Raw genomic sequence first — 26,354 nt, forward strand, 5'->3', positions numbered from 1 at the left:
GAGCTCCAGACAGTAACCATGTTGGATAATGGAAAGGACCCATTGTCTAGAGGTGATGGTGACCCATTCTGTTTTGAACTCGTCCCCCGACGGGTGTGGAGTGGGGAGATGTAAGTAGTCACTGTTTTGGTGAGGAAGTAGAGCTGTGGGTGAAGGTGGTCTCACCTCTGCCTCATTTTGTATTGCCACTATAGGCTTCCCTGAAGAAACCTCAAGAGTGTGAGGGTGAAGGCTGCCTGGACTTGGGGGTAGAGGCCTCTGAGGCTGTTGATTTGTAATCACCTCTAAATGTGGGGCAACATAAAGTGCCTCTTTGTGATGGGACTGACAATAGCATTTGAGATGTCCGTATCTTTTTTTCAACCTCAAGGGTGGAGTCCACTTGAGGGCTGAAAAGATGCTCCTTGTCTAAGGGCATATTGAGCACCGCTTCCTGGACCTCTGATTTGAAGCCAGAGCATTAAAGCCAGGCGTGTCTCCTTACTAGAGCTCCTCCATTTCATCCCGGTGGACCTGCTTGTATCTTGCTAGCAAAGCCTGTGAATTGGCTATGCACCAATGATTGACTGCGTGTCTAGCCAACCATTTTGTGGGCAGCATCCAGCTTTTTACTCTCGTGTCTGGGGGAGGCAATCCTCCATGGCCTAACTATTGGCCCGTTTTCATGCAGTGCAGCCACTATGGAGTCTGTCAGGACCTGGGATCTGATATACAATGGATCAGACAGAGTAGGTTTATACTTTTTGTCTACTCTAGGAGCACCATGTACCCTCCTGGATATAAAGGCGGCGCTGTTGAGGGTACATAGTCTCCAAAATAGGACTCCAGGTGGTCTTCAGCTGCACCATCACTCATTGAGCCTAAGGTGTTGGCTGCCTTGTTTTCGGCACCAATGGTTTCGGTCAGTGTCCTTTTGTCAGCACCGAAGCAGAGGTGGAAGTTGCTCGGCCCGAAGTCGAAGCACTCGGTGCTGAAGTCGGGATCGAGATGACTCGGACTGAAGAGGTCGATGCTGAAGACGGGGTTGTGGTCTTGGCTATTTTTCAGCAAGGCAGTCAAAGCAGTTTTTCTGAGCCAGTCATGGCCAGGTGGCAGTGGCGGTCCGGCAACCTCTGTAATGGTCTATTTAGCAGTCTTAGAGTGGGCAGGAGGGGCCACGGTACTCATGGGTTGTGCTGATGTCACCTCACGGCTTTCGATATCTGACTGGATATCGGAGTCCTGGATCAAAAAGGCCTCCTCCTGGGCTTGCTCCTCCCCAAAGATGTCCAGAGTGTTGCTCAAAGTCTTGTGCACCATCTCCAACCAACGAGCTCAATGGTCCCGAAGGGTCTTCTTCGACCAGAAGGATTTGCAGGTGTTGTAGGTAGCTTCCTAGTGATTGGGGGAGAGGCACAAATGACACACCAAGTTTTGGTTGTATGGGGGAATTTCGAGTGGCACAGAGGACAGAAATGAAACGGTGTCCGTCTCACCAGCTCAGCATATTCTTCGGTGCGGCATGGTGAGGTAGGCCCGAAATGGACAAGGTCGCCCCAGAGGGCACGCGGTCAGTGCCCAGACTGACAAGTGGAAACGAAGATGGAAATACACGATTGAGAAACAATGCTGTTCATAGAGAGAAGATGGAAGAAAAGATTTCGAACTGGAGCGAGTTGAAAGACGGAGCAAAGAAACATGCGTCCGAACTGGATAGCGGAGAGAAAACAATCTAATAAAGGAGTCGATGCCCATGCGCAGTATCACCGAGAACGAGGAGGCACTCGATCCTGTGACTCGAAAATGCTTCTTTGAAGAAAAACAACTTACAACACTCTGAATCCAACACTAGATGGCAGGAGTATGCAGAGCATGTGTACTTGCAGCCACACATGCCATCGAACATATACTTATTTCTTACTATTTTTAGATGGCTGTGATGTACGGTATATATTACAGCCCATAAACTGTGGATATTTTTTAAACGACTGGTGTTTGTTTTTAATTCTTGCATTAACAATGGTAACTTTAGTATACAATTGTTATGGCTTATGCAGAAAATTACAAAGGTGTAATATGATATATGATGGAAATATGCACTGTAGCTCTCTGCAGATGTAATCACAGGTCACCAGGCAACTGAACACGCTCAATGTCCCTTTAGTAGGAACCACATCTAATGTTAATAAGCGTTGCTAAGGTAACCACTCATGTCAAACCAGTAAGCTGAAATGCAACTCTGACGAAAACACACTGGTCCAGAAGAAGATGACGAGAAGGGATACTTGATTCATCACTGCGGAGTCTACATTGAAGATGCCAGCCTGGACATTTAGAACAAAGCAACAAAAGTGCTATGTAAACTGTGGAGCTTATCTATGAATAACAGTATGGTGTTGTGTCTGTGTGCCTTCATTTAAGGATACTGGAAAAGCAGTTCAGAATGCTTACTGAATTGAGATACTGCGTCATTTGATCTTTATCATTTATTTTACATCACTGAAGTAAACACTTGCCATTTTTGTAAACCCCAAATTACTTGGCTTCATCGCATATAATCTTCTTTACATATAATTAGATGTCCCATTATATATAAATGATTACAGCACTTCAGAAGTGGACCAAAAAACCCTAAATTAATATATTTTTGTTTTCCTTTGTTGAATGTTAAAATGTAAGATTTGTATTTAACTCTCATCTTTTTATAAAACATTAATGAATACTCTCCTCTTATAAAATGGTACAAGATAATAAAAGAGGGCTAAGACGTGTCCCTGTAAATGACTAAGAGCTTGACTCTGAGTTTGGAAGAGGACGTTACTCTGTCATAAACGTGACGGATATCCTGTCCACCGTATTAAAATTCCATGATAGCCTATGGTACTTGAAAATGCAGCAGACGGGTTATCAGTCATGTTTGTGATGGAGTAACCACTCTGTCAAACTCTAAATTAGGTCCTAAATCCATAAAGAAATTATCACTGACAAAAGAAACAGATCCAGGTACCAGGTGATCCATCACCTCTCAAAAAAGTGTGCAATATATGGCCGATTGCTCTAAACTTATTTTGTGATGGTCCTTCATAGGGGCAGGATTTCTGTGGTATAAAATTTACGTTAGCAGCCTCATAAACAAGTCCTTCACTTCACTAGCTCCTTATCTGGTAGAGACAAAGTCTAGCTGCAGATTCCTTACCTTTGAATTTCCCGCAGCTGTGGATCGTGGCTGTGTTGGCGCCGGAAGTGATGTCTGCTTCACCTGAAGTTACTTTTCACAACTTTCCACGTCAGGAGCACAGAGCCATGAAGTGCACTGGCGTGTCCAATCTAGGACCCTGAAAGGGATCATCCCTAACCCTAGAAATCTGCCCGGAGAATGGAGAGGATGGGTTGGTCGGTAAGGAATCTGCTGCTATATACTGTCTCTACCAGATAAGGTGCTACTGAAGGTAAGTAACTTGTTCATCTGGTAGAGACTTCTAGGCGCTAATTTGTTACCTTTGAATGGATATCCAAGCAATACCATCCCCAGTGGTGGGACTGTGGACAAAATTAAACCAGGACATCCTGTAGGATCGAACGGGAAAAACGACCATCCCTGCGGACTTGACTGCCCTGGCAATAATGTTTTGTAACTGTGTGCACAAAAGCCCACAACGCTGCCTGGCAGATGTCCAGGACTGGGACTCCATATGCTTACGCAGTGGTCCCAGGTTTGGCTCTGGTGGAATGAGCGCACAAGCCCTCGGATTGCTTCTTGCCCAATGCCTAGCAGATTTTGATGCAGAGAACAACCATCTAGAGATGGTCCGCTTCTGCAGTGTCCGACCTTTCTTCGCACCAACATACCCCACAAAGGGTTTGTCATCCACCCAGAACTCTCAGGTGCGGTCAAGGTAGAATGGTAATGCTCTTTTTGGGTCCAGACAGTAGAGTTGCTGCTTTTCTTTAGAGGGATAAGGCGGAGCGTAGAGAGTGGGCAAGCTGACAGATTGGCCCACAAAAAAGGTGTTACCACTTTCGGCAAGAGAGGCTCTAGTGTGAAGCAGCAGTTTGTCCAGATGAACTGACAAAAATGGACGCTTGGAGGATAAAGCTTGCAGCTGCAGATGCGACAGATGCCATCGAACATGCTGTTTCAATTGTGAGCAGCCGGAGGGGACAATTGCGAAGAGGTTCAAAAGGAGCACACATCAATAGCGTGAAGACCAAATTAAAGTCCCACTGAGTCACAATAAAAGAAGAGAAGGAAAAAGGCGAAGAAGGAAAATATGTTCAAAACGTTTTAGAAATCTAATTACAATAGGGGAGGTTAATAAAGAGGGTTTGTAAGGAAATGCCTCCTTGGCATGGTTGCCCCCTGACTTTTTGCCTTTGCTGATGCTATGTTTACAATTGAAAGTGTGCTGAGGCCTGCTAACCAGGCCCCAGCACCAGTGTTCTTTCCCTAACCTGTACTTTTGTATCCACAATTGGCAGACCCTGGCATCCAGATAAGTCCCTTGTAACTGGTACTTCTAGTACCAAGGGCCCTGATGCCAAGGAAGGTCTCTAAGGGCTGCAGCATGTCTTATGCCACCCTGGAGACCTCTCACTCAGCACAGACACACTGCTTGCCAGCTTGTGTGTGCTAGTGAGGACAAAACGAGTAAGTCGACATGGCACTCCCCTCAGGGTGCCATGCCAGCCTCTCACTGCCTATGCAGTATAGGTAAGACACCCCTCTAGCAGGCCTTACAGCCCTAAGGCAGGGTGCACTATACCATAGGTGAGGGTACCAGTGCATGAGCATGGTACCCCTACAGTGTCTAAACAAAACCTTAGACATTGTAAGAGCAGGGTAGCCATAAGAGTATATGGTCTGGGAGTCTGTCAAACACTAACTCCACAGCACCATAATGGCTACACTGAAAACTGGGAAGTTTGGTATCAAACTTCTCAGCACAATAAATGCACACTGATGCCAGTGTACATTTTATTGTAAAATACACCCCAGAGGGCACCTTAGAGGTGCCCCCTGAAACTTAACCGACTATCTGTGTAGGCTGACTAGTTTTAGCAGCCTGCCACAAACCGAGACATGTTGCTGGCCCCATGGGCAGAGTGCCTTTGTCACTCTGAGGCCAGTAACAAAGCCTGCACTGGGTGGAGATGCTAACACCTCCCCCAGGCAGGAATTGTCACACCTGGCGGTGAGCCTCAAAGGCTCACCTCCTTTGTGCCAACCTAGCAGGACACTCCAGCTAGTGGAGTTGCCCGCCCCCTCCGGCCAGGCCCCACTTTTGGCGGCAAGGCCGGAGAAGATAATGAGAAAAACAAGGAGGAGTCACTGGCCAGTCAGGACAGCCCCTAAGGTGTCCTGAGCTGAAGTGACTCTAACTTTTAGAAATCCTCCATCTTGCAGATGGAGGATTCCCCCAATAGGGTTAGGATTGTGACCCCCTCCCCTTGGGAGGAGGCACAAAGAGGGTGTACCCACCCTCAGGGCTAGTAGCCATTGGCTACTAACCCCCCAGACCTAAACACGCCCTTAAATTTAGTATTTAAGGGCTACCCTGAACCCTAGAAAATTAGATTCCTGCAACTACAAGAAGAAGGACTGCCTAGCTGAAAACCCCTGCAGCGGAAGACCAGAAGACGACAACTGCCTTGGCTCCAGAAACTCACCGGCCTGTCTCCTGCCTTCCAAAGATCCTGCTCCAGCGACGCCTTCCAAAGGGACCAGCGACCTCGACATCCTCTGAGGACTGCCCCTGCTTCGAAAAGACAAGAAACTCCTGAGGACAGCGGACCTGCTCCAAGAAAAGCTGCAACTTTGTTTCCAGCAGCTTTAAAGAACCCTGCAAGCTCCCCGCAAGAAGCGTGAGACTTGCAACACTGCACCCGGCGACCCCGACTCGGCTGGTGGCGATCCAACACCTCAGGAGGGACCCCAGGACTACTCTGATACTGTGAGTACCAAAACCTGTCCCCCCTGAGCCCCCACAGCGCCGCCTGCAGAGGGAATCCCGAGGCTTCCCCTGACCGCGACTCTTTGAACCTAAAGTCCCGACGCCTGGGAGAGACCCTGCACCCGCAGCCCCCAGGACCTGAAGGACCGGACTTTCACTGGAGAAGTGACCCCCAGGAGTCCCTCTCCCTTACCCAAGTGGAGGTTTCCCTGAGGAATCCCCCCCCTTGCCTGCCTGCAGCGCTGAAGAGATCCCGAGATCTCTCATAGACTAACATTGCGAACCCGACGCCTGTTCCTACACTGCACCCGGCCGCCCCCGCGCTGCTGAGGGTGAAATTTCTGTGTGGACTTGTGTCCCCCCGGTGCCCTACAAAACCCCCCTGGTCTGCCCTCCGAAGACGCGGGTACTTACCTGCAAGCAGACCGGAACCGGGGCACCCCCTTCTCTCCATTCTAGCCTATGTGTTTTGGGCACCACTTTGAACTCTGCACCTGACCGGCCCTGAGCTGCTGGTGTGGTGACTTTGGGGTTGCTCTGAACCCCCAACGGTGGGCTACCTTGGACCAAGAACTGAACCCTGTAAGTGTCTTACTTACCTGGTAAAACTAACAAAAACTTACCTCCCCCAGGAACTGTGAAAATTGCACTAAGTGTCCACTTTTAAAACAGCTATTTGTCAATAACTTGAAAAGTATACATGCAATTTTGATGATTTGAAGTTCCTAAAGTACTTACCTGCAATACCTTTCGAATGAGATATTACATGTAGAATTTGAACCTGTGGTTCTTAAAATAAACTAAGAAAAGATATTTTTCTATATAAAAACCTATTGGCTGGATTTGTCTCTGAGTGTGTGTACCTCATTTATTGTCTATGTGTATGTACAACAAATGCTTAACACTACTCCTTGGATAAGCCTACTGCTCGACCACACTACCACAAAATAGAGCATTAGTATTATCTCTTTTTGCCACTATCTTACCTCTAAGGGGAACCCTTGGACTCTGTGCATACTATTCCTTACTTTGAAATAGTGCATACAGAGCCAACTTCCTACAGGGTTGGTCAGGCAGTCACAAGAAAGCAGACTGAGCAGAAAGTTAACCCTTCTGAGTGCCTAAAGCAGAGATCTGCTGGACAAAGGTAAGAATAAAAAGTAGATCATCAGAAAGGAAGGCAGAAAGTGGGTCAATGAAGTTTTCTGTACAATATAATACAAATTTCTTCCATTGGCAGGTGTATACTGAATTGGTGGAGAGACGCCTGGCTGCCAGAATAACATTACAGACTTCGGGAGGAAGGATGAAAGCTTTCAACTGTTGCCACTCAATCTCCACGCAAGAAGGCTAAGAGTTGACAGGTTTGGGTGGAGGATCCTTCCCTGCTGCAGGGACAGAAGATCCTCCCAAAGAGGCAGCCTGATCGAAGGACAGACAAATGTTCAAATGCTTGGGATACCCGACTCTGGGCGCGGTCGTTCCTGATCTTCTTGAGAACTTACGCCATCTCCAGATGGAGCCACCATTTGTGATCTGCTAGGCATTGTTGGCAGAGTTCATTCGCTCTGGAGTTCAGGGATCCTGCCAGATGCTGAACCACCAGGAATATGCCCTACTGTTACAGCCATGTCTAGAGATGCAGGGCTTCTTGACAGAGGATCCAGGATCCTACCCCACCCTGTTTGTTGCAGTACACATGGCAATGCTGAACACCTGAACCAGCCTCCCCTTGATGGAGGTTAAGAAGGCCTTCAAATGCCAGCATGTTCATGTGGAGTCCGGATTCCGCTGGAGACCAGAGTCCTCTGATCTCCACCTCTCCCAGATGCCCACCCCATCCCAGGAGTGGTGCATCTGTCACTACTGTGAGATCTGGTTGGGGAAGGGAGAGTGATCGGTCTCCTACCCAATTGCAGTTTGTTAGCCACCACTACTTTTCTTTTCAGTTCCCTCCGAGATTTGGATCATGTCAGAGAGATTTCTCTGATGCTGCGCCCACTGGAACTCCAGGTCCAACTGCAGAGTTTGCATATGCCATCTGGCTTGTGTTACCAGCAGGATGCAGGAGGCCATGAGGCCCAGCAGCCTCAGAGTCAGTATAACTGAAATCCAGGACAGAGGTTGAAACATTGGTATCATAGCTTGAATATCCTGGACTCAACGCTCAGGAGGATAAGCCAGAAATTGCATTGTTTCCAGAACAGCTCAGATGAAAGGGAGCATATGAGAGGGAGTCAGGTGTGACTTGATAGTTAACCTCACTGAATGCAGGAGTGGATGTCGATAGTGAACCCCAGTAAATGCAGAAGGTTCGCCATAGTCTGGCGATGGGAGACACCATCCTGGGGGCAAACCTGCCTTCAACAACCAGTCGAGCTAGGGGAAGGCTGACACCCCTGATCTCTGTAGATGAGCTGCAACCACCATCATCACCTTAGTGAACATCAGAGGGGCACTTGTAAGGCCAAAGAATAGCACAGTCAACTGAAAGTGCTTGTGGCTCACTGTGAGCCACAAGTAATGCCTGTGGGCAGGCAGGATAGGGATGTGAAAATATGCATCTTGCAAGTCCAACGATACCACTCAGTGTATAGGGGTCCAGGGCAGACAGGACGTGAGCGAGTGTGAACATTTTGAACTTCTTCTTGAGGAAGAAATTGAGAAGGCGCAGGTCGAGGACAGGATGAAGGCCTCTGCCATTTCTGGGTGCCAGAAAGTAATGGAAATAACAACCACTACCATCCTCTGGCGTCAGCAGCCCCTCTATGGCACCCCTGGCCAAAAGAGCTGTCACTTTCTGGCGAAGAAGGGAAATATGATATTTCAACCTTTTGTTTGAGGGTGGCAAGGCGAAGTTACAAAGGGGATGGAGTAGCCCCTTCGGACAATCTGCAAAACCCACCTGTCTGATGTTATGGACTGCCAGTGAAGCAGTTGATTGCGAACCCTGCCACTTACTGGATGCCCATGATGTTATGAGGGCAGATTACAGAGGTTTGGAGGTTGTGGCTGCCGAGGTAGTGGTGGACTGGCCCCGATCTTTGGCTGCTCGACCCATAGGGTCTGTAGGCACCGCATCCACAACCACCCAAATGCCAGGAAGCATGTCCACCACAGTGGTTGGGCAGGTAAGGACACAGAAAGGCCGTAGCCCTGCTGTTCTGAAAGCACTCCAGCGTTAAATCAGCCTTGTCTCCAAAAATACAGCTTCCATCAAAGGGCATGTTCAAGAGCGAAACTTGGACATCACCAGAAAAGCCAGATGTTCTCAACCAGGCATGGCACTGTAAGGCCACTGTCGATGAAATCGCTCTGCCTAGTAAGTCGGTGGTGTCCAGTCCACAACGGATGGTGAACTTTGTTGCATCTCTTCCATCGTAAACAGCCTAGGAGAGCATGGCCCAGGCCTCCTCCTGGACCGTTGGCAGCAGCTGAGCAACTATATCCCACAGCGCGTGGACGTAGAGACCAAAAAGGCATGCAATGTTTATAGACTGCAGCAATCACCTTTCCCAAAGTTTCCAGCCTCTTGGATTCCAGAGTCGGTGGTGCAGTTGGGAATGTGTCAGGATTTACATAGGAAGTGAAAGCTTGGACTACCAAGATCTCCATAGGGGGTGTCATGTGAAGAACCTTGGGTCCCCCGTTGTGGGGTAGCAGGCAATAGTCCTGTTCAGCGGTTCTGATGGGGACACTCTTGGCTGATGCACTTCTGTCGAGACGTTCGTCTTGAACCCCACTGAGGGCAAAATGAGGTCAGGAAACACTGCCCCCTGGCACACCACCATACAAAATGACGTTCCCTCCTCTGTAGCCATGGTAGGGGGATAAAGCATACCAGTATCTGGAGAAGTATCCAGTCCACTGGACTCACCCAGATCCTCACACCCGTCCAAGTTGTCATAAGGATGGTATTCATTGGGGTGCAGTGACCCCTCCCATCCTTCCCCAAGCACCAGGACACAGGAATAGGACTCGGGCTCCGGCCTGGAATGCATGGCTCCAGTTGTCGCCGGATTCAGCATCTGACGACGCTCCTCCAGCTCTGTGTTGGAGTCGGGGATCACAATGAGGGCAGCGTCTGGAGCATCGGCATAGGGACAGGTGCAGGGGGAAGTCGAGGTGGCATGATCTGCTATCGGTCCAGATCCAGGAATGAATTCTTGAGGCCCTACTAGAGTTGGGGCTGGTGCCACCTGCGGAAAAAACAGAAAAGCACCCTGCAAACCCCTAAGGGACCCGATGACGTGCCACAGGGATCAGGCTGCAGAAAAATGAGGATCATGGCCTCATAGAAGTCTTTAAGTTAGGCGGAAATTGCCCTGGCTCCTGGAAAATTGGAGAGATGTGGACACAGCACAGGCACAGCCTCTACAGCGGAGCCAGGCCTCCATTGTGGACGCAAGGAGAGGTTAAAGACCTATTCAACTTCTTATTGCGGGACTTATTCGACTGCAACAACGATCTTGAACTCCGTGAGCACTCCCAGGACCTTCCTCTTGACCGGACCTCCATCTCCGTGGCGTCCCATGCAGAGTCCAAGAAGCTTGAGGGATCACTCCCTCAAGGCCTTTTGGTTCATGGCGCGGCAGTCAGAGCTATTCTTAAGGCCTTGGTCGCACTAAAGGAACCAAAGGCATACAAGTTGAGGGCCCGTTACTGGCATCAGTCAATGACTGGCGCCACGAGGCTTGAAGCCGGCCTTCCTGGATGGCATTCCTGCCGCACAGGAGAAAAACCCTCAAGGCATCAAAAAAAGTTAGTAAAAAATGTACTAGGGGTAGCTCTTCTCTGGATCTGAGCTGGCTGGCACAGAAAGAACAGGACTGATGTCAGGGCTCCTGCGTGGCGCCTATATAGGCACCATGAACATCACTTCTTGTGCGGACTCTGACGATGCCACCCGGAAGCGAATGACGCCACCTACTAGCGTGCAGGGGTACTGCTCACAAAGTTTCCGAATCCAGTCTGATGCCTGGGGATAATTCTAAGAAAATAAATCTGCGGCAAGAAGTCTCTCAGATAAGTTAATTTAAATAGAACCTTGCTATGGAGTATAAATCAATTTGAATGGACTAAAAAAAAATGCAATCGAATAAGGTTTCTTTGCTGTTCAAGTACTAAACTTAAAGTGGGTGATTCCGGCTAGATGAAGTATACATATAGAGGTTGGTGCTCTCCATGAGCTTTGGCTACGTGCTAAAAGGGAGAATTGCTGTCTCAACTCAAAAATAAAAAGGATTACTATGAATGTCAGAAAAATTGGATGTTTATTCTCATTCCTTTGAAGGTCCTGTGAAGTCTAACTAAATTGAAGATCATGGTATCTCAGCACTTTCAGAAGCTCTTTAATGTGGTAGGCACTTGAAATATGGCTATTCAAGGTCAGCACAAATTAATTACTGAGATTCAGACATTCCAAATTGTTATGCAAAACTATAAAATGAAGGTACACCGATCTTGTTAAGTACTATGCTCTTTTTGGATAACAAACGCCACATTCCCAACACTGACTATAAAATAAAAAATAAAGAAAATCAAAGCAAAAATAAGACTTGCCTTCATAGCAAGGGCAATCAAGGCTCCTTCTGTCGGTTTTCCCATCAACGTACCGCTCCTTATTTCAGCATCATTGCATACACATCCTGCCTGATGGAAAAACTCATATTGTAAAAAGGCTACACTTGAAAAGAACATACATAACAGTCACTCAACGGTAAGTGCTTCAACAATTATAAAATACCTCAATAATGTTAGTGAAGGATTTTATGCTGAAGCCATGAATAACTTCGCCTTCATGGATCACCTCTCCACTTCCATTGTAACCAACCCCAGTGACCTAAAAAGGCAAATGAGATAATGATTATGTGTCTAAAGTGCAAGCTGTAGGAGAAATTGTGAGCAGTTATCAAGTTCAGAAAGTGGAATACCCCCAAACGTTCCTCAGCAAGTAATTATAGTGCTAACAGACATTCAAGAATCCTTGTATCTACATTTGCATACAGGTAATTTGAAATGTATATTGGTGGAGCCAGCAAGTTCACATGATTCCCACATACTGTGATCCCAAAAGCACAGCAACCTTTTACCCTAACATTTGATACAAACCTGCAGCTGTAGTTTTATTCTGCGCATGTGAACATGTAACACACAAGATATATACACAGCACTGCAAATTACTTTAAAACAGTCACAGATAAGGAGAAAACCACTGGGCAATAAAAGGGAGGAAGGCGTGCTGTGTGGGGTACTCTTAAAACAGCATTTGTGTGGATTGGATCACTGACAGAATATCGGAACCAAAAATATTGTGTGGACAGAATATAGGTGGTCATTTTGACCCTGGCGGTCAGGGTAAATGTGGCGGTCCCACCACCAACAGGCTAGTGGTGCAGATAGCCAAATTATGAGTGTGGCAGGTTGGCCTCTGCCAACCAGACGCATCTCTACTCATACCCCAAAGTCGTAATGAGGGTCACTGTGTGTAAAATATTGAGGACCAAAATATCGAGAATGTAAGTGCAAACATAGATTCACTATTCTTAACTTCATATTTACATAGCTAGGGTTGCGCCACCCACATTAGCAGCTCTGTAAACATGGCTCAGACTTGCAACTGCAGTGTCTGTATGTGCAGTTTCAAACTACAAATGCGACTTGGCAAGTGTACCCACTTTCCAGGCCTATACCTTCCTTTTTTATACATGTAAGGCACACCTGAGGAAGGCCCTAAGTAGCCCCATGGGCAGGGTGCAGTGTATGTTAAAGGTGGGGCATGTAATGATGTGTGGTACATGTCCTAACAGTGAAATACTGCTAAATTCAGTCTTCACTGTTGCAAGGCCTTTCTCTCACATAGGTTAACATGGGGGCTGCCTTTAAATAACTTTAATGTAAAGATTCCCCTTGAGAGCAGATAGAAATATGGAATTTCGGGTCTCTGAACTCACAATTTAAAAATACATCTTTTAGTGAAGTTGGTTTTTGAATAGTTAGTTTGAAAATGGCACTTTTAGAAAGTAAGCATTTTCTTGCTTAAACCATTCTGTGTCTCTGCCTGTTTGTGGAACCTGGATTCGGTGCACAAATGGCCCTGTGACCTGGAGCAAGACCGCTACTTTGAACACAATCTCTTCTTGTGTTCCGTGATGTACAACTTTTCTTCCCACTACCTGATCACCTTTGGCTGCAAAACAAATATGAAATTTCAGGCGAAAGACAAGGTAGGAAACTTCAAGACAGTCATCAACTGAACTCACAAGGGGATTGAAGAGGGTACTACAGGATGTTCTTTTTCTAGAATCAGAATGCATTCTTCTGCATCTAAATTAAATGAAGCCTTCACTGGACAGAGATGCAAGAGACTGCTTACTTCAAGAGGTGTAGCCTAGACAGTGCGTCACCAACTGGCTACTAGATAAATGGATGAAAGGAGCAGAATCGCATATGGAGCAAATGCCCTATGTACAAAGATTTAGATAACAGTGAACAATGTTTAAAAGAGCTTGAAAGATCCAACATACTACGGATTGATTTTGCATTGTGTAATGTTTTGTTATTTTAAACTAGGTTAAAATAATCAATGTATTAGAATTGTGCATCAGGGTCCTGGGACTCAACAATATTTGTTTCTTATATTTAAAATTCTTTCTGCTTCTAATACATTCTACTTGTGGTCTATGTGTGCATAGTCTCACTACATAAGATTAAAAATATGCTTCTTTGAAAAGTATGCTTGCCTTGCACTTTACACTGTGCTTAATACTGCACACAGTGTTATCACTTGCAGCTTGTTCTTAGTTTTGCCAAGAAATCATGAGGTGCCACCATCTTTTGAAGCACTGAAGAGCTTACATGCTATATATGTATGTCTTGCTTGATTATCCTTCCTCTCTCAGTATCTATCATTTGTTACAAATGTGGAAGCCCCGAGTTCACTACATTTTTAGACCACTCTAATCGTGGGTTGTAATTGCAGATTAAATTGCTAACATAGCTGATCTAAAGTGATTGCAGTTGTCTAGTTCTAAAGTAATGTGCCACAATAAATAAAATATAGGGCCTACTGATCAGTGTAATTTGTGTACATCTGCATCTTACGCTTACTCAAAGGATATTTAAGTGGAAAAAATTAAATAATAAGGCCCAGTTTTCTTGACTTGCAGATATTTATCCCAGTAAGTACCTTTTCCTTATGGTGAGAAAAACAGATAAAGCAAATGTTAAAATACTTCTCATAGGCACCTAGAGACTGCCAGTAGTAGTGCACCAAAAGATTTATTCTAAAAGGGCATATAAATAAGTCCTATATCCTATATGTACCTAGGCATTTACAAATGGACTGTAATCTCCTCATTAGTGTAATTCAATTCATGCATAACATTCGGCGGGTATAATCCATAATAGTGTTGTAACCATGTAATTACGTCCATGAGAAAATACAGACTATCAGAATATGTCCAGGTGTACAACCCTGGATACATACAGCCTATCAAAATACCTACTGAATATTAACAGAAATGTCCTACAATTCTGGAGAATACATTTAGTCTGATGGCCTAAAACCAGTGGTGTCCTTTACATGTTTTTATCAAGTTTTGTGCATGACTATGGTATTAAGCGCATTGGCAGTGTTAAGCAGGAAAATAAATAGGGGGCAGTGTGTGTAAGTGGTTCATGAAACAAGAAAAAAGGTAAGAAATAATGTAGAGTGAGGGAGAAATGTTGCAGTTCAAATCTATGCAGGTGATACCTATAACTTCAAATGTAAGTATGCAGTGTCTCCTCTGAATGAGGCTTCCTCTAATTGGTCTCATCTTTTACCCATGATATGTGCACTGGTGTCCTCATGGCCTACAACGATTCTGAAACACATGCAAATAATGTTAGTTCTTTCTACAGGTTTGCGTGTTGTCTAAAGTTTCTACAAATTTTCTAAAAACCCTGCATGAAAAAGAAAATTAGTTACTTACCTGTAACTGCAGTTCTCCAGTATTGGTATCTTTCATAGATTCACATGCTTGAATCATCCCCGTCGTCGAGGTGGGAGCCTCACGGTAAACTTAAATATATAAAAAGCAGTAAGTCAGTAAAAGTAAAACCAGTAGGCCCTAGTAGGCCTCATAGGGTATTTTACAGTCTATCCACTTTGTTTTGTGAAAAGACCCAAACTTGAGTATCAACCAATCAGGATTCAGCCCCTCCCAAACACTCCCAACAGAGGCTGAATTCCCTCAGATTTTCTAGTAGGAGTGTGAAGTTTAATATCTGTATAATAGGGGAGCCTCTGAGGGGAGGAGGGTGGGTCGCATGTGAATCTATGAAAGATACCAATACTGGAGAACTGCAGTTACAGGTAAGTAACTAATTTTCTTCTCCAGTATTGGATCTTTCATAGATTCACATGCTTGAATCAGAGTAACGAGCAGTAATGTTTTCTTACTTACTGAATTACATTGACTGTAATTCCATCGTAATTCTATACGTGATGTGATTCACATTAGTTCAGTTTTAAATATGCACTTACATATAATTATATTTATATTCATAAACATCCGAATATAAGAGCAATAAAAGGTGTGTGGCAAGAAATCCTGACACAATTTGTGCTATTATTATGGAGAATACGACACGTTAACACAGTATAAGAAAATGAACCATTAATGACCATACCTCGAGTGTGGTGGTGGGATGTGTAAGAGGCTCACCTTAATGAAATAGATGCCTCAGCACTGCTTGTCCCACTGCTGTATCGACCTGGTTAGTCTCCTCTAGACAGTAATGTCTTGTAAATGTGTGTTGGCTGGACCATGTCGCTGCTCTACAGATGCTATGTAGTGGTACACCTGCAAAGAGTGCAGCTGAAGTGGCTACCGATCTTGTAGAGTGGGCTCTCACCCTGGTGTGGAGCGGCTTTCCTGCTTTTGAATGGCAGAACTGAATCGCCAGGCCAATCCATCTTGCTAAAGTCTGTTTGGACACCGCGTGTCCCTTTTTTGTTCCGCTGAATGCTACAAATAATTGATCCGACTGGCGGATGGCCTGAGTTTTCTGTAGATAAAACTTTAAACATCTTTTAATATCGAGAGAATGTAATGTTTTTTCCGCCACTGTTTGCGGATTTGGAAAAAAGGTTTTTAAGATGACTGGTTCATTTAAATGAAATGTTGAGGGAACTTTCGGAATGAATTTAGGATTTGTCCGCAGGATGACACCTGAGTTTGTAAACTGGAGGAACGGCTGTTTGATAGTGAACGCCTGAATGTCACTGACTCTTTTTGTCGAAGTAAGAGCTAACAGTAACGCTGTTTTCCATGCGAGGAATTTTAGGTCAGCTTTGTGGATCGGCTCAAAAGGAGCTTTCATGAGCTGCATCAACACAACATTCAATGACCATAGAGGCGGAGGTTTCCTAATTGGCGGGAAGACCCGAAAAAGGCCCTTCATAAATTGTTTGACAATTCTTGTGGAACACAAAGAGAGTCTGTCTGGTGATCTGCGGTATCTGGAAATTGCTGCCAGATGTACCCGTATGGAAGAATATGCAAGTCCTGATTTTGCCAGGAGCAGGAGATATGGAAGTATCTGTTCCGGAGTAGAAGATAAAGGATGTATATTTTCCGCTGCACACCAAACACAAAACCGTTTCCATTTAAGTCTATAGGTTTTGTTGGTAGTGTCAGCTCTAGCTTTTGCTAAGATGTCTCTACACTCTGGGGAAATTTTGAGATTTAAGTATTCATTGTGTTCAGGAGCCAAGCCGACAAATGAAGAGACGACGGATGTGGGTGTGTGACTTGTCCCTGGTGCATCGTTAAAAGAGTCGGACTCTGTCTGAGTGGTAGATGTGGTCGTTCGGAGAGCATGAGGAGCTCCGTATACCATATTTGTCTGGGCCATCTGGGAGCTATGAGTAGAAGTCGACACCCCTCCGTCTTCATTTTTCTGATGACTCTCGGAATAAGCGGGATCGGAGGAAAAGCGTAGGCATAAACTCCTGACCATCTAATCGAAAACGCATTCCCCCACGAATCTTTTTTGGGGAAGCCAACTTGCGTAGAACTGGCATTTCTTGTTCTCGAGAGTGGCAAATAGGTCTAAGTTTGGTTTGCCCCATAATAGAAACAGGCCATTGAGAGTTTTCTGGTCTAGCTCCCACTCGTGATAAGGAATTACTGTCCTGCTCAGGGTGTCTGCTAGAACATTGATTTGTCCTTACACATGCTCCGCTTTTAGTGAAATATTGTGTTTGATGGCCCATGTCCAAATTTGTTGGGCTAGCTGCGAGAGTTGTAGGGATCTTGTGCCTCCTTGCTTGTTTAGATAAAACATGCTGGTCATGTTGTCCGTCCGGATTAAGACGCTTGAACATTGTATCTTTGGCAAGAAAGCTTTTAGAGCTAAGTGTATTGCTTTGAGTTCTAGATAATTGATGTGGAGCTGGCTCTCTTGCTGATTCCAGATTCCGCTGATTTGCAGGTCCTGGCAGTGTGCACCCCATCCTTCGAGAGAGGCATCCGTTGTTACTATGTAACTTGGTGTTTGAAGAAGAAAAGACAGCCCTTTTGAGAAATTGGTTGGAGTCGCCCACCACCTCATAGTGTTCTTCATTAGAGGCGTTATGCGAATCTTGTCTTCGAAGGAGCCGTGGACCTGTGTCCATTGTATGTCCAATTGCTCTTGCAGGGGTCGCATATGGAGCCTGCAATCTGGGACTAGCGGAATGCACGATGATATCATTCCGAGCAATGATTTGTAGATGCGGACTGAAACAAACTTTTTTCTGGATAGGTTGTCTGCCAAAGAGGTTAACTTTTGTTTCCTCTCGTGTGATGGGTACGCTTTGCTGCGTACTGTGTCCAAAATTGCTCCCAAGAAACTCAATTCTTGTTTGGGGTATATCTGAGATTTCTGGTAGTTGACTACAAACCCCAGGCTGTGTAACAATTGAAGGCAATAGGAAATATGATTTGTTACTTGGAATTTTGAGGGTGCCTTTATAAGCCAGTCGTCCAGGTAAGGGAAGACCTGGATACCTGACTGGCGAAGATGTGCTGCTACTGGAGCTAACATTTTTGTGAAGATTCTGGGGGCTGATTTGAGACCGAATGGTAGAACCCGGAATTGGAGGTGCATACTTCCTACCCTGAACCTTAAAAATTTGCGATGTTTGCGATATATGGGGATATGAAAATAAGCATCCTGGAGGTCTAGGGATGCCATCCAATCTCCCGTGTTTAAGAGACGCAGGACATCCTGCAACGTTACCATCCTGAACGATTGTTTCTTTAGAAACTTGTTTAGTGCTCTCAAGTCCAGGATGGGGCGCCAGTCTCCTGAGGGTTTCTTTAGAAGGAAAAACCGGTAGTAGAATCCTTTGTTCTTTTGAGATAAAGGGACTGGTTCTATTGCTCCTTTTGTTAGCATTATTCTTACTTCCCTGAGAAGTTGGTTCAACCTCAGAGGCGGTGTACCCGATGGAGGGACACTCGGTGGTGTTTGCATGAATTCCAGAGTATGACCTCTGGTCACTACATCTAGCACCCATCTGTCCGATGTTATAGCCTTTCACTTGGGGAAATAAGAATTGATGCGACCTCCGACCTTCAATATTGATTGGGGAGGTGTTGAGATTATCCGCTGGTCATTGCTTTCTGCCTGTATCTCTTCCTCGGGCAGCTCCTCTTCCTCTAGCCGGATGTTTGTAAGCTGCGGCTGGTGGTAATCGATAATGCTGCTGTTGTTGATGGTGCTGATGTCCTGGTCCTGTGGAGGAAGATGGATATTGTGACCTGTATTGTTGGTATCCACCTCGAAAGGAGTAATTACCTCTACCCCTTGCTCCACGAAAAGGTAGTTTTTTATACTGCAGGGTACCTAGGGATTTTGCTGTATCGGTATCCATCTTGATAGCCTGCAGCATGTCGTCGACATGTTTGCCAAACAAACTCTCTCCATCGAAGGGCATGTCGAGAACACGAGTCTGGACTTCTGGTCTGAATGAAGTAGCTTTAAGCCACCCTTGTCTGCGCAGGACTGCTGCTCCAGCTAATTGTCGAAAGCCAGTGAGGGAAATATCTATTGAACTGTCTATTATCTCTGCGGAGACCCTTTCTCCCTCCTGCAAGACCTTTTTAGCTTCCACCTTGAGATCTTCTGGCAGTGAATCTACAAAAGCGGACATGTCTGCCCACATCTGGCGATCGTACCTTCCCAGGATGGCGAGGGAATTGGCCGCCTTGACCATTACTGCAGCAACCGAGGAGAATTTCTTACCGATATTGTCTAGTCTCCTTCCCTCTTTGTCTGGGGGAGACGCAATAGGCATAGAGGGGTTTTTGGATCGTCGTTGAGCCGCCTGTGATATAACAGAGTCAGGTTTCGGCTGTGAGACTAAACAGGCCGGAGAATCATCTGGGGCCTTGTATTTTTTCTCTAGCCTTGGCATTTGTGAAGGCACTGTTGCCGGGTTTTTCATTGCCTTCAAACCCTCCTGCCATAAGAAATCCACAATCGGTATGGCTCTTACAGATCTCTTTGATGGCTCTTTAAAGTCATACAAAAAACACTCAGTTTCATGGGAAACAATTGCCAGGCCAAAACGTTTCGCCGCTCTCTCTATGATATTATGGAAACCTCCTATGTCTTCTGGAGGAGAATCCACTGGAGCTGCTGGAGGTGGAGATGGTGTGGGAACGAGATAATCGTCCCATTCACTAGCCGCTGAATCTGCTAGCTCGCCCTCTTCCCTTTCGTCGTCCGACGAGAGGTAAGCTTCCGGAGCTTGGCTAGTTACAGGTCTACTAGCCTGTGGCTTTTCGGAAACATTAGTAGTTTGAGCTTGCTGGTAACTTTGAGGTCTAGGTGGCGTGGACTGAGTTGACGGTGGGAACCTTTTATAGTAGTCCTTCAACATATGTTGTAAATCTGTCACTAATGTGCTAGGCATAGCTAGTGGCGATGGTTGGTTTGCCTGTGGATAAGATGTTGAAGCATAACTATGCTGGTAATGTTGATCCTCTTCTTCATCAAACTCTTGACATTTGACATTTAGTTGGGACGGGCTACTAGCTGCCCCAAACATTCCTTGATCCTCATCATCATCATCGTCTAAAAGATGTTGCGGTGGGTATGGCAGCACTTTACTTGGTGATGTATGCATCGGCAAAATGTCAGATGGCTTGTCCCCTATATTAATAAGGGAAAGGGGTAAGAATCTGGTGGAGTCCTCAAGATGGTATGAGGAATGATCTGGTGAAATGTCCAAAGGTTTGTAAACTGTTAATGCTGTGGTGATCGTCGGTTCCCTCGTCGACAGTTCCCTCGTCGACGGTACTGTCGTCGACGGTACTGTCGTCGACGGTACTGTCGTCGACGCTTCCGTCCATGACTGCGTCTTTGTCAATGGGTCCTTAGTCGACGGTCCCTTCGTCGACGGGTATTTTACCGACGACGGTCGCTTCGCCGACGTATCTTGCATAGATGGGAGTGCCCTGGATGATTTGTGAACCCAGGAGGCCTCCGCTGTCGACGCTGTGGTTGCCGACGAAGCTCTTTTGAAGATTTTTGCAGTAATAATCGTCGTCGATGACAACGGCGACGACGTCATAATCATCGGTGAGGATGGTGGTGTGAACGTCGGCGATACCGTGGTCGCTGTTACCGTCGACACTGTCGTCGACGGGGCGGTCGTCGACGGTTGTTTTTTCACCGAAAAGAGTTTTTCTGGCTCTTTTTGTAGTGACAGAGACAGGGATGGTTTCTTTGAGGTGCTTTTCCGGTGTAACGGCGTAGTAGGTTCTGAATGAACCTTTTTTAGTCCATGTTTAACTGCCTCTTCAGTTAAGACTTGTTTTGTCTTTTTGTGCATTTTTCTTGGTGGTTCATCCGCACCTCTATCTCTCTCACCTGTTCTTTTCTGAGGGCGAGAAGTTTGTGGTGACTCTTCGCTGTCTGATGAAGGATGCTCTAAGGCTTTCTGTTTTTGCAGCCATAAGAGAAGTCTACCCTCTCGGTCTTTGAGGGTTTTTTGACTAAAGGTGCGACAGATTTTGCAGTCTCTCACCTTATGGTCTGGATGAAGGCAGTAAATACACTTCTTGTGGGGGTCATCAATATGTAGTCTCTTCTTTCCACAGTTGTCACAGTCTCTGAACAGACCCTTCTTTGCCTTTTCAGACATAGTAAAGTTGTAACTAGTTTCCTGAGAGAAAAAACAATCTTCAGTCAGAAAATAGGAAAAAAACTGAGCAGAGCTCAGGGAGACTCCCTTCACACGACGTGCGGTAGAAAATCTGAGGGAATTCAGCCTCTGTTGGGAGTGTTTGGGAGGGGCTGAATCCTGATTGGTTGATACTCAAGTTTGGGTCTTTTCACAAAACAAAGTGGATAGACTAAAATACCCTATGAGGCCTACTGGTTTTACTTTTACTGACTTACTGCTTTTTATATATTTAAGTTTACCGTGAGGCTCCCACCTCGACGACGGGGATGATTCAAGCATGTGAATCTATGAAAGATCCAATACTGGAGAAACTTAGTTTGACCTAAAATTCCCAATTCTTGACTCGCCTTTTTCTTTTGAATGGTTCTCACCATTTTTACCATTCTCTTCTGCCTCCACTCTCTGGGTGCAGCCTATCTTAAGTCACATGCATGGTTGCTTTAAAAAAAAAGATCATACCTCTGCAACCTAGCAATACCTAATCTTGTGTAGCTCATCTGTTAATTCTGCAAATCAATGCTTGAATTTCTCCCACTAAGAATCAGACATAACTTTTAATTTATTCCACCATATAGAAACTAGATAAATGCATGGCATGGCTTCTTTAAAACTAATCCCAATAACCAAACAAACGAAAAAGCTACCAACTCTGGGTTCCTAGAGCAGCATGCTGTTCTGTGTAAAGTGCTGCCACACCTCTTCAACGGTAGTAAGTACTATATAAATTCAGCAACAGTACAACATATAACACTCCTGCATCACCCTAATACTAAATCCATAACACTCAGTGGTTGGATTGTCAAATGTATCTCAAACAGACTACAATGTCCTTTTTCTGCTTGACAATCACACTCACATAAGACAAAAACTGGTATGAGTAATGTCCATTACCAAGTACTGTACCAGTGCACTGCATTAAACTACCCATCACCAAATGAACAGGCATGAAACAACTGAAGAGATCATCCACTGGCCAATGAGGGATTTAATTTAGTCCGCCACTGCAGGTACCAACTAGTTACATTCCAATGACCGATTCTGACATGCAGATATGGGATGATAGTAAAAAAAAAAAAAAAATCCCAGCAACTCTCTAATCCATGTTTCCCTAAAGCCTGTGCCTCCCCTGACCATAAACTTTAAACAAGATATCTCAGAATGGACAACCCAGTGTAGTAACAAGCTCAGTGGACTATGAAAATAAATTCCATGAGGGACCTGCAGAGCTGCTCAAAGTTGACAGCTAACTGAAAATCATAAACTATGCACCTGTCTCTCGAAAGTCTTCATCCATCAGACTGCTAAGCACAGCGCCCCAAATCACAATAATTGCACTTCTGTGGTCATTACGCGCAACATGGAAACGCTTCCCATATAAGATCAAAACAAAGACAACATCTTTCCATGCACACACTCTACACCACACAGTGTGGCATGCTACCCATGTCAGCAAGCCCATCTGTGCACAACATAAGGCAGTAAGCACTAAATAAATGTTGCAATAAAATACAATATTTGTAAAATGATCAGCATACAAGAGATTAAGACTAGACCACCTGAAAGACACTGAATATCCAGAATATCTATTTCACTTAAAAATAGATAAATGCTGAAATGCAATCAATATTACCTCTGCATGCAGTCCATCGGAAGTAAAGATGCGCGTAACTGTCATTTCATTCTTTGTTAGAGTTCCAGTTTTATCAGAACAGATCACATTGCAGCAACCTTTGAAAATAAACACATGATGTAAGGAACAAGACATTTACTAACTGTGTGCGTAAACATAATTAGGTGTAGAAGGATCAACGGCAAACAAAAAAACAATAACCCATGAGGATCATTCTCACACAGGTTGTACTAAATGATGTTACCTGATGGTTGGGCAGACATTTGATAAAAAGATTATTAGGACAGCAGGCAACTGTTCAATGAAACTAGATTTAATGTTGGCAGGTGACATCACTCCTACTGCCTTGATTATCATTTTGAACTGTATGAAAGTCTACCATACATGAGACTATTCCATATTAGCTCAGCATATTGACAGCAGTACAGATTTTGAGGATTATTCACATTATCACAAAGTATAACACCTCTGAAAAAATATGTATAAGCATTCATGTCCCCAAAGATAATGTCCCTCAAAATGTACTAGGAAAATACAGGTGGTGGACGTCTTTAAGAAGAATAGCAACATATCAGGGACAATCTGCATCCATATGAAATAAAAAATCATGTAATATACCCTCATCTCTGAGCGGCACACTTATGTTCAGACACTACTTAAATGAGGCTGCAAGCTCTAAAAGTGAACATGTGTGGAATCTGCCAGCCTCTAACCAGGCAAAAAAAACTAAGAAACAGAAGCCCATGTTTATTCCTTGTGAACGATTCCTCTGCTGCTGTCAGTTGTTCTAATTTCTGTATTGCAACCAGGCATTAAGGGAAAACTGCATTGGAGAAAGGAAGGAGAAATAAGAGCGTTGAAAGGAAAAGTAAGTCTGGATTCGAAACCCAACACTAACAGCATTCACAATCCTGACTCATGAGTTATAAAAATGAAAGCAGCTACGGAGAAGAAAATCATTCTACACACTGGGGAGTCTCCTTCAAGGCTGGGTTGATTCTGGATATGTTAGGATTGTTGGACGGGTAAGAGGTAAACATAATTTAAGACTTCTGCTACCATTTCCATTAATGTGTGTAGGGCAGTGCCTTGCAACTGTCAACATTAAGAACAGTCTCTGTAAGAAAGCTGATGGTTAGAAGAGTGAGGAGGCAATATCTGTCTTTGTATGTCTCTCTTACATGCACATCGCACAGTGATGATATAGACTGAACTGAAATATGGCCCACTACCCACATGCACCTTGAAAACGTAAGAAAGGTGCAGGAGTTTTACCTAAAGAGAGAACGCTTAATGACCACACCATGAGCAGAAGCAGAGCTGTCCCAGGTCCCAAACTTGTCTGAAGGTTGAGTCAGACACCAGCAGCCATACAATGAAGGGAGGCCGAAGATGCATAAGAAGAACTCGAGCAAAAGCTATCATTCACCTGCACAGCATGCTCTCAGTCTCACATGAAGCCACCAGACAGACCTCGTGCAAAGCTGTATTCCTGTAGGTCTTGGGCCATGGGACACACTGTCTTTTCACCTCCTGACCACTTAAGCACCAGCATAGGAGTGGATGTCACCAGAAAATACATACAGGTGATTGTCTTTCAATGTGTGTGCCTGCTTATATTACTGTGTGTCTTGAGTGACTATGTATGGGTGATATTGACGGGTTCCCTACGGAACAACATCAAAGCATTTGGGGTGGGATGCATAGGGCAAATCATAGCATACTCGACATACAGGGATGTCTCAGCCCTATAATATCAATGATTGGCCTATGGGGAATGCCAAGGGCACCTCATGGCACTGACTGGCACATGGCTGCGCCTGGGAAACATCATACAAGTCACTGGTAAGCGGATATGCCTAGTTTATATAAAGGCATTGATTTTCAATTGTGGCGTTGCCTAGGACATACTATGGAACTGAATGGAATACAGGGCGATACAATATGCAAAGTAAGGCACTGAAATGGTTAGGGCACATTTGACTGGAATCCAGGTATGAAGGTGCAGGGGTGTTTGAAGCACCCCATAGTACTGATTAGTTAATGTAGGAAGGGTGCTTAAAAGTACTCCATGCCACTGACTTCAAAATAAGGGGACCCATGTAACTATCAAGTCATGGGTGCTACCTGGGCACACTTTCTTATTTACCGGCATATGATGGAAGACAACTGAACACCTGATGACAATAAGTAACTGTGATATTGGAAAATATGGTACTGAATCCCATTCAGCTGTGTGCCTAGGAAATATTAGGCCATTTAAATTTAATGGCATATGATGGATAAAGTGGGGAGCCTCATGGCACTGACTGGCATATGTGGGGTATTTGGACACATCACTGCATTTACTGACATATGAGAAGTACTGGGGACACATTGTGGTGCTGATATCAGTTTGAAGTGCACAGGATACTATAATGCAATAACTGGCCTCTTGGAGAAGACACCGCAAGAACATCATGGCATTGACAGGCATTGTGAGGGTAATTATGAATACGACTGGATTAACTGCAGTTATGATGATAATAATTAGCTTACATCTATTCATTAAGAACAAAGAAATGATCATTACAAACAAAATGAGTATGATTTTCAAAATGAAAAGCTAATATCTAATGACAAAATACGTATGTTTTTTAGAAAATGATGACAAACTGATGTTTAAAAGCAAATAAGTTTATTTGTTAAAACAAAAAAAAAAAAATAGAGGATAGGCTTGGTGTATTCATTGCATTCTTTAGTGTGAACCTCAAATATGAGGTTATGACCTTTATCTTAGGCCTTAGGACAGTGTGGAGCAGTAACACCACACCAATGTTTACTACTCTGGCCAAAGGTGGAGCTTAACAGCAGAAGGACTGTCAACGTATCCATGTTAATGGCTGCATACAATTTACACATACTTTGGCAGCGTAACAGGGGGGCTGTGTGAAATCTGCTAAGACTTTTGACATGATGGTACAACCTTCCAGGACAGAATCCACATTAGACTTAAGTAGCAGAAGTTGCACATGCTGTTATAACCTGCTAGGATGGAATCCACATTAGACTTAAGTAGCATAAGTTGTGAAATTTGGTATATATATTCTTCAGAACATCTACTAAACACCCTCTTTTTGAAGGCGAACAGCAGTACAATGTGTGAGATTTTTTCCAGGGTTCACCTCAGCTGCCACAGTGAGGTACTGGTTTGGAAGCGATTAAGATGGACAATTGCTTTCTCTGATATTACTCTGTTTACTGTAAATAATTGCACAGAAAACTAGAAAAAAATGATGCTTGTTGCTAATTTCATTGGCAAGGTTAGGATTTGCAGCTCCATGGGGTACTCTTGATCTTTCTATTGTCCTAGAGAGAAATTAGGGTGGGGTCTCTTTCAATTAAATACACACCACCATAAGATAGGAATTAAATGGAAACATCTAGCTTTTGAAATGGTCTCTTTTTCTGCATCGTCCTCCTTCTTGTAAGAGTCTAAGGAGAGGCGCTGAGCCCATGAGTGGGTGAGGTAGTGGAGCTCATGGAAGAGAGTCAGCTAAACAAGAACAGGACTCGTCTAAGCTATGGA

The 26,354-nt window shown here is 44.8% G+C and overlaps 1 protein-coding gene across 3 annotated transcripts in view; it reads right to left on the reverse strand.

Moving 5' to 3' along the window:
- Positions 1–26,354, reverse strand: part of ATP2C1 (ATPase secretory pathway Ca2+ transporting 1) — a 472,867-nt gene that overhangs the window by 159,634 nt on the left and 286,879 nt on the right. For all 3 annotated transcript variants that reach the window (XM_069211924.1, XM_069211925.1, XM_069211926.1), the window contains 3 exons: positions 22,787–22,884; positions 11,677–11,772; positions 11,493–11,582 (listed from right to left, as the gene is read on the reverse strand). In XM_069211924.1, coding sequence (XP_069068025.1) covers positions 11,493–11,582; positions 11,677–11,772; positions 22,787–22,884 — 284 coding nt within the window. The remainder of the gene's footprint in view (positions 1–11,492; positions 11,583–11,676; positions 11,773–22,786; positions 22,885–26,354) is intronic.

This window comes from Pleurodeles waltl, chromosome 10 (assembly GCF_031143425.1).
Source record: "Pleurodeles waltl isolate 20211129_DDA chromosome 10, aPleWal1.hap1.20221129, whole genome shotgun sequence".
NCBI lineage: Eukaryota > Metazoa > Chordata > Amphibia > Caudata > Salamandridae > Pleurodeles > Pleurodeles waltl.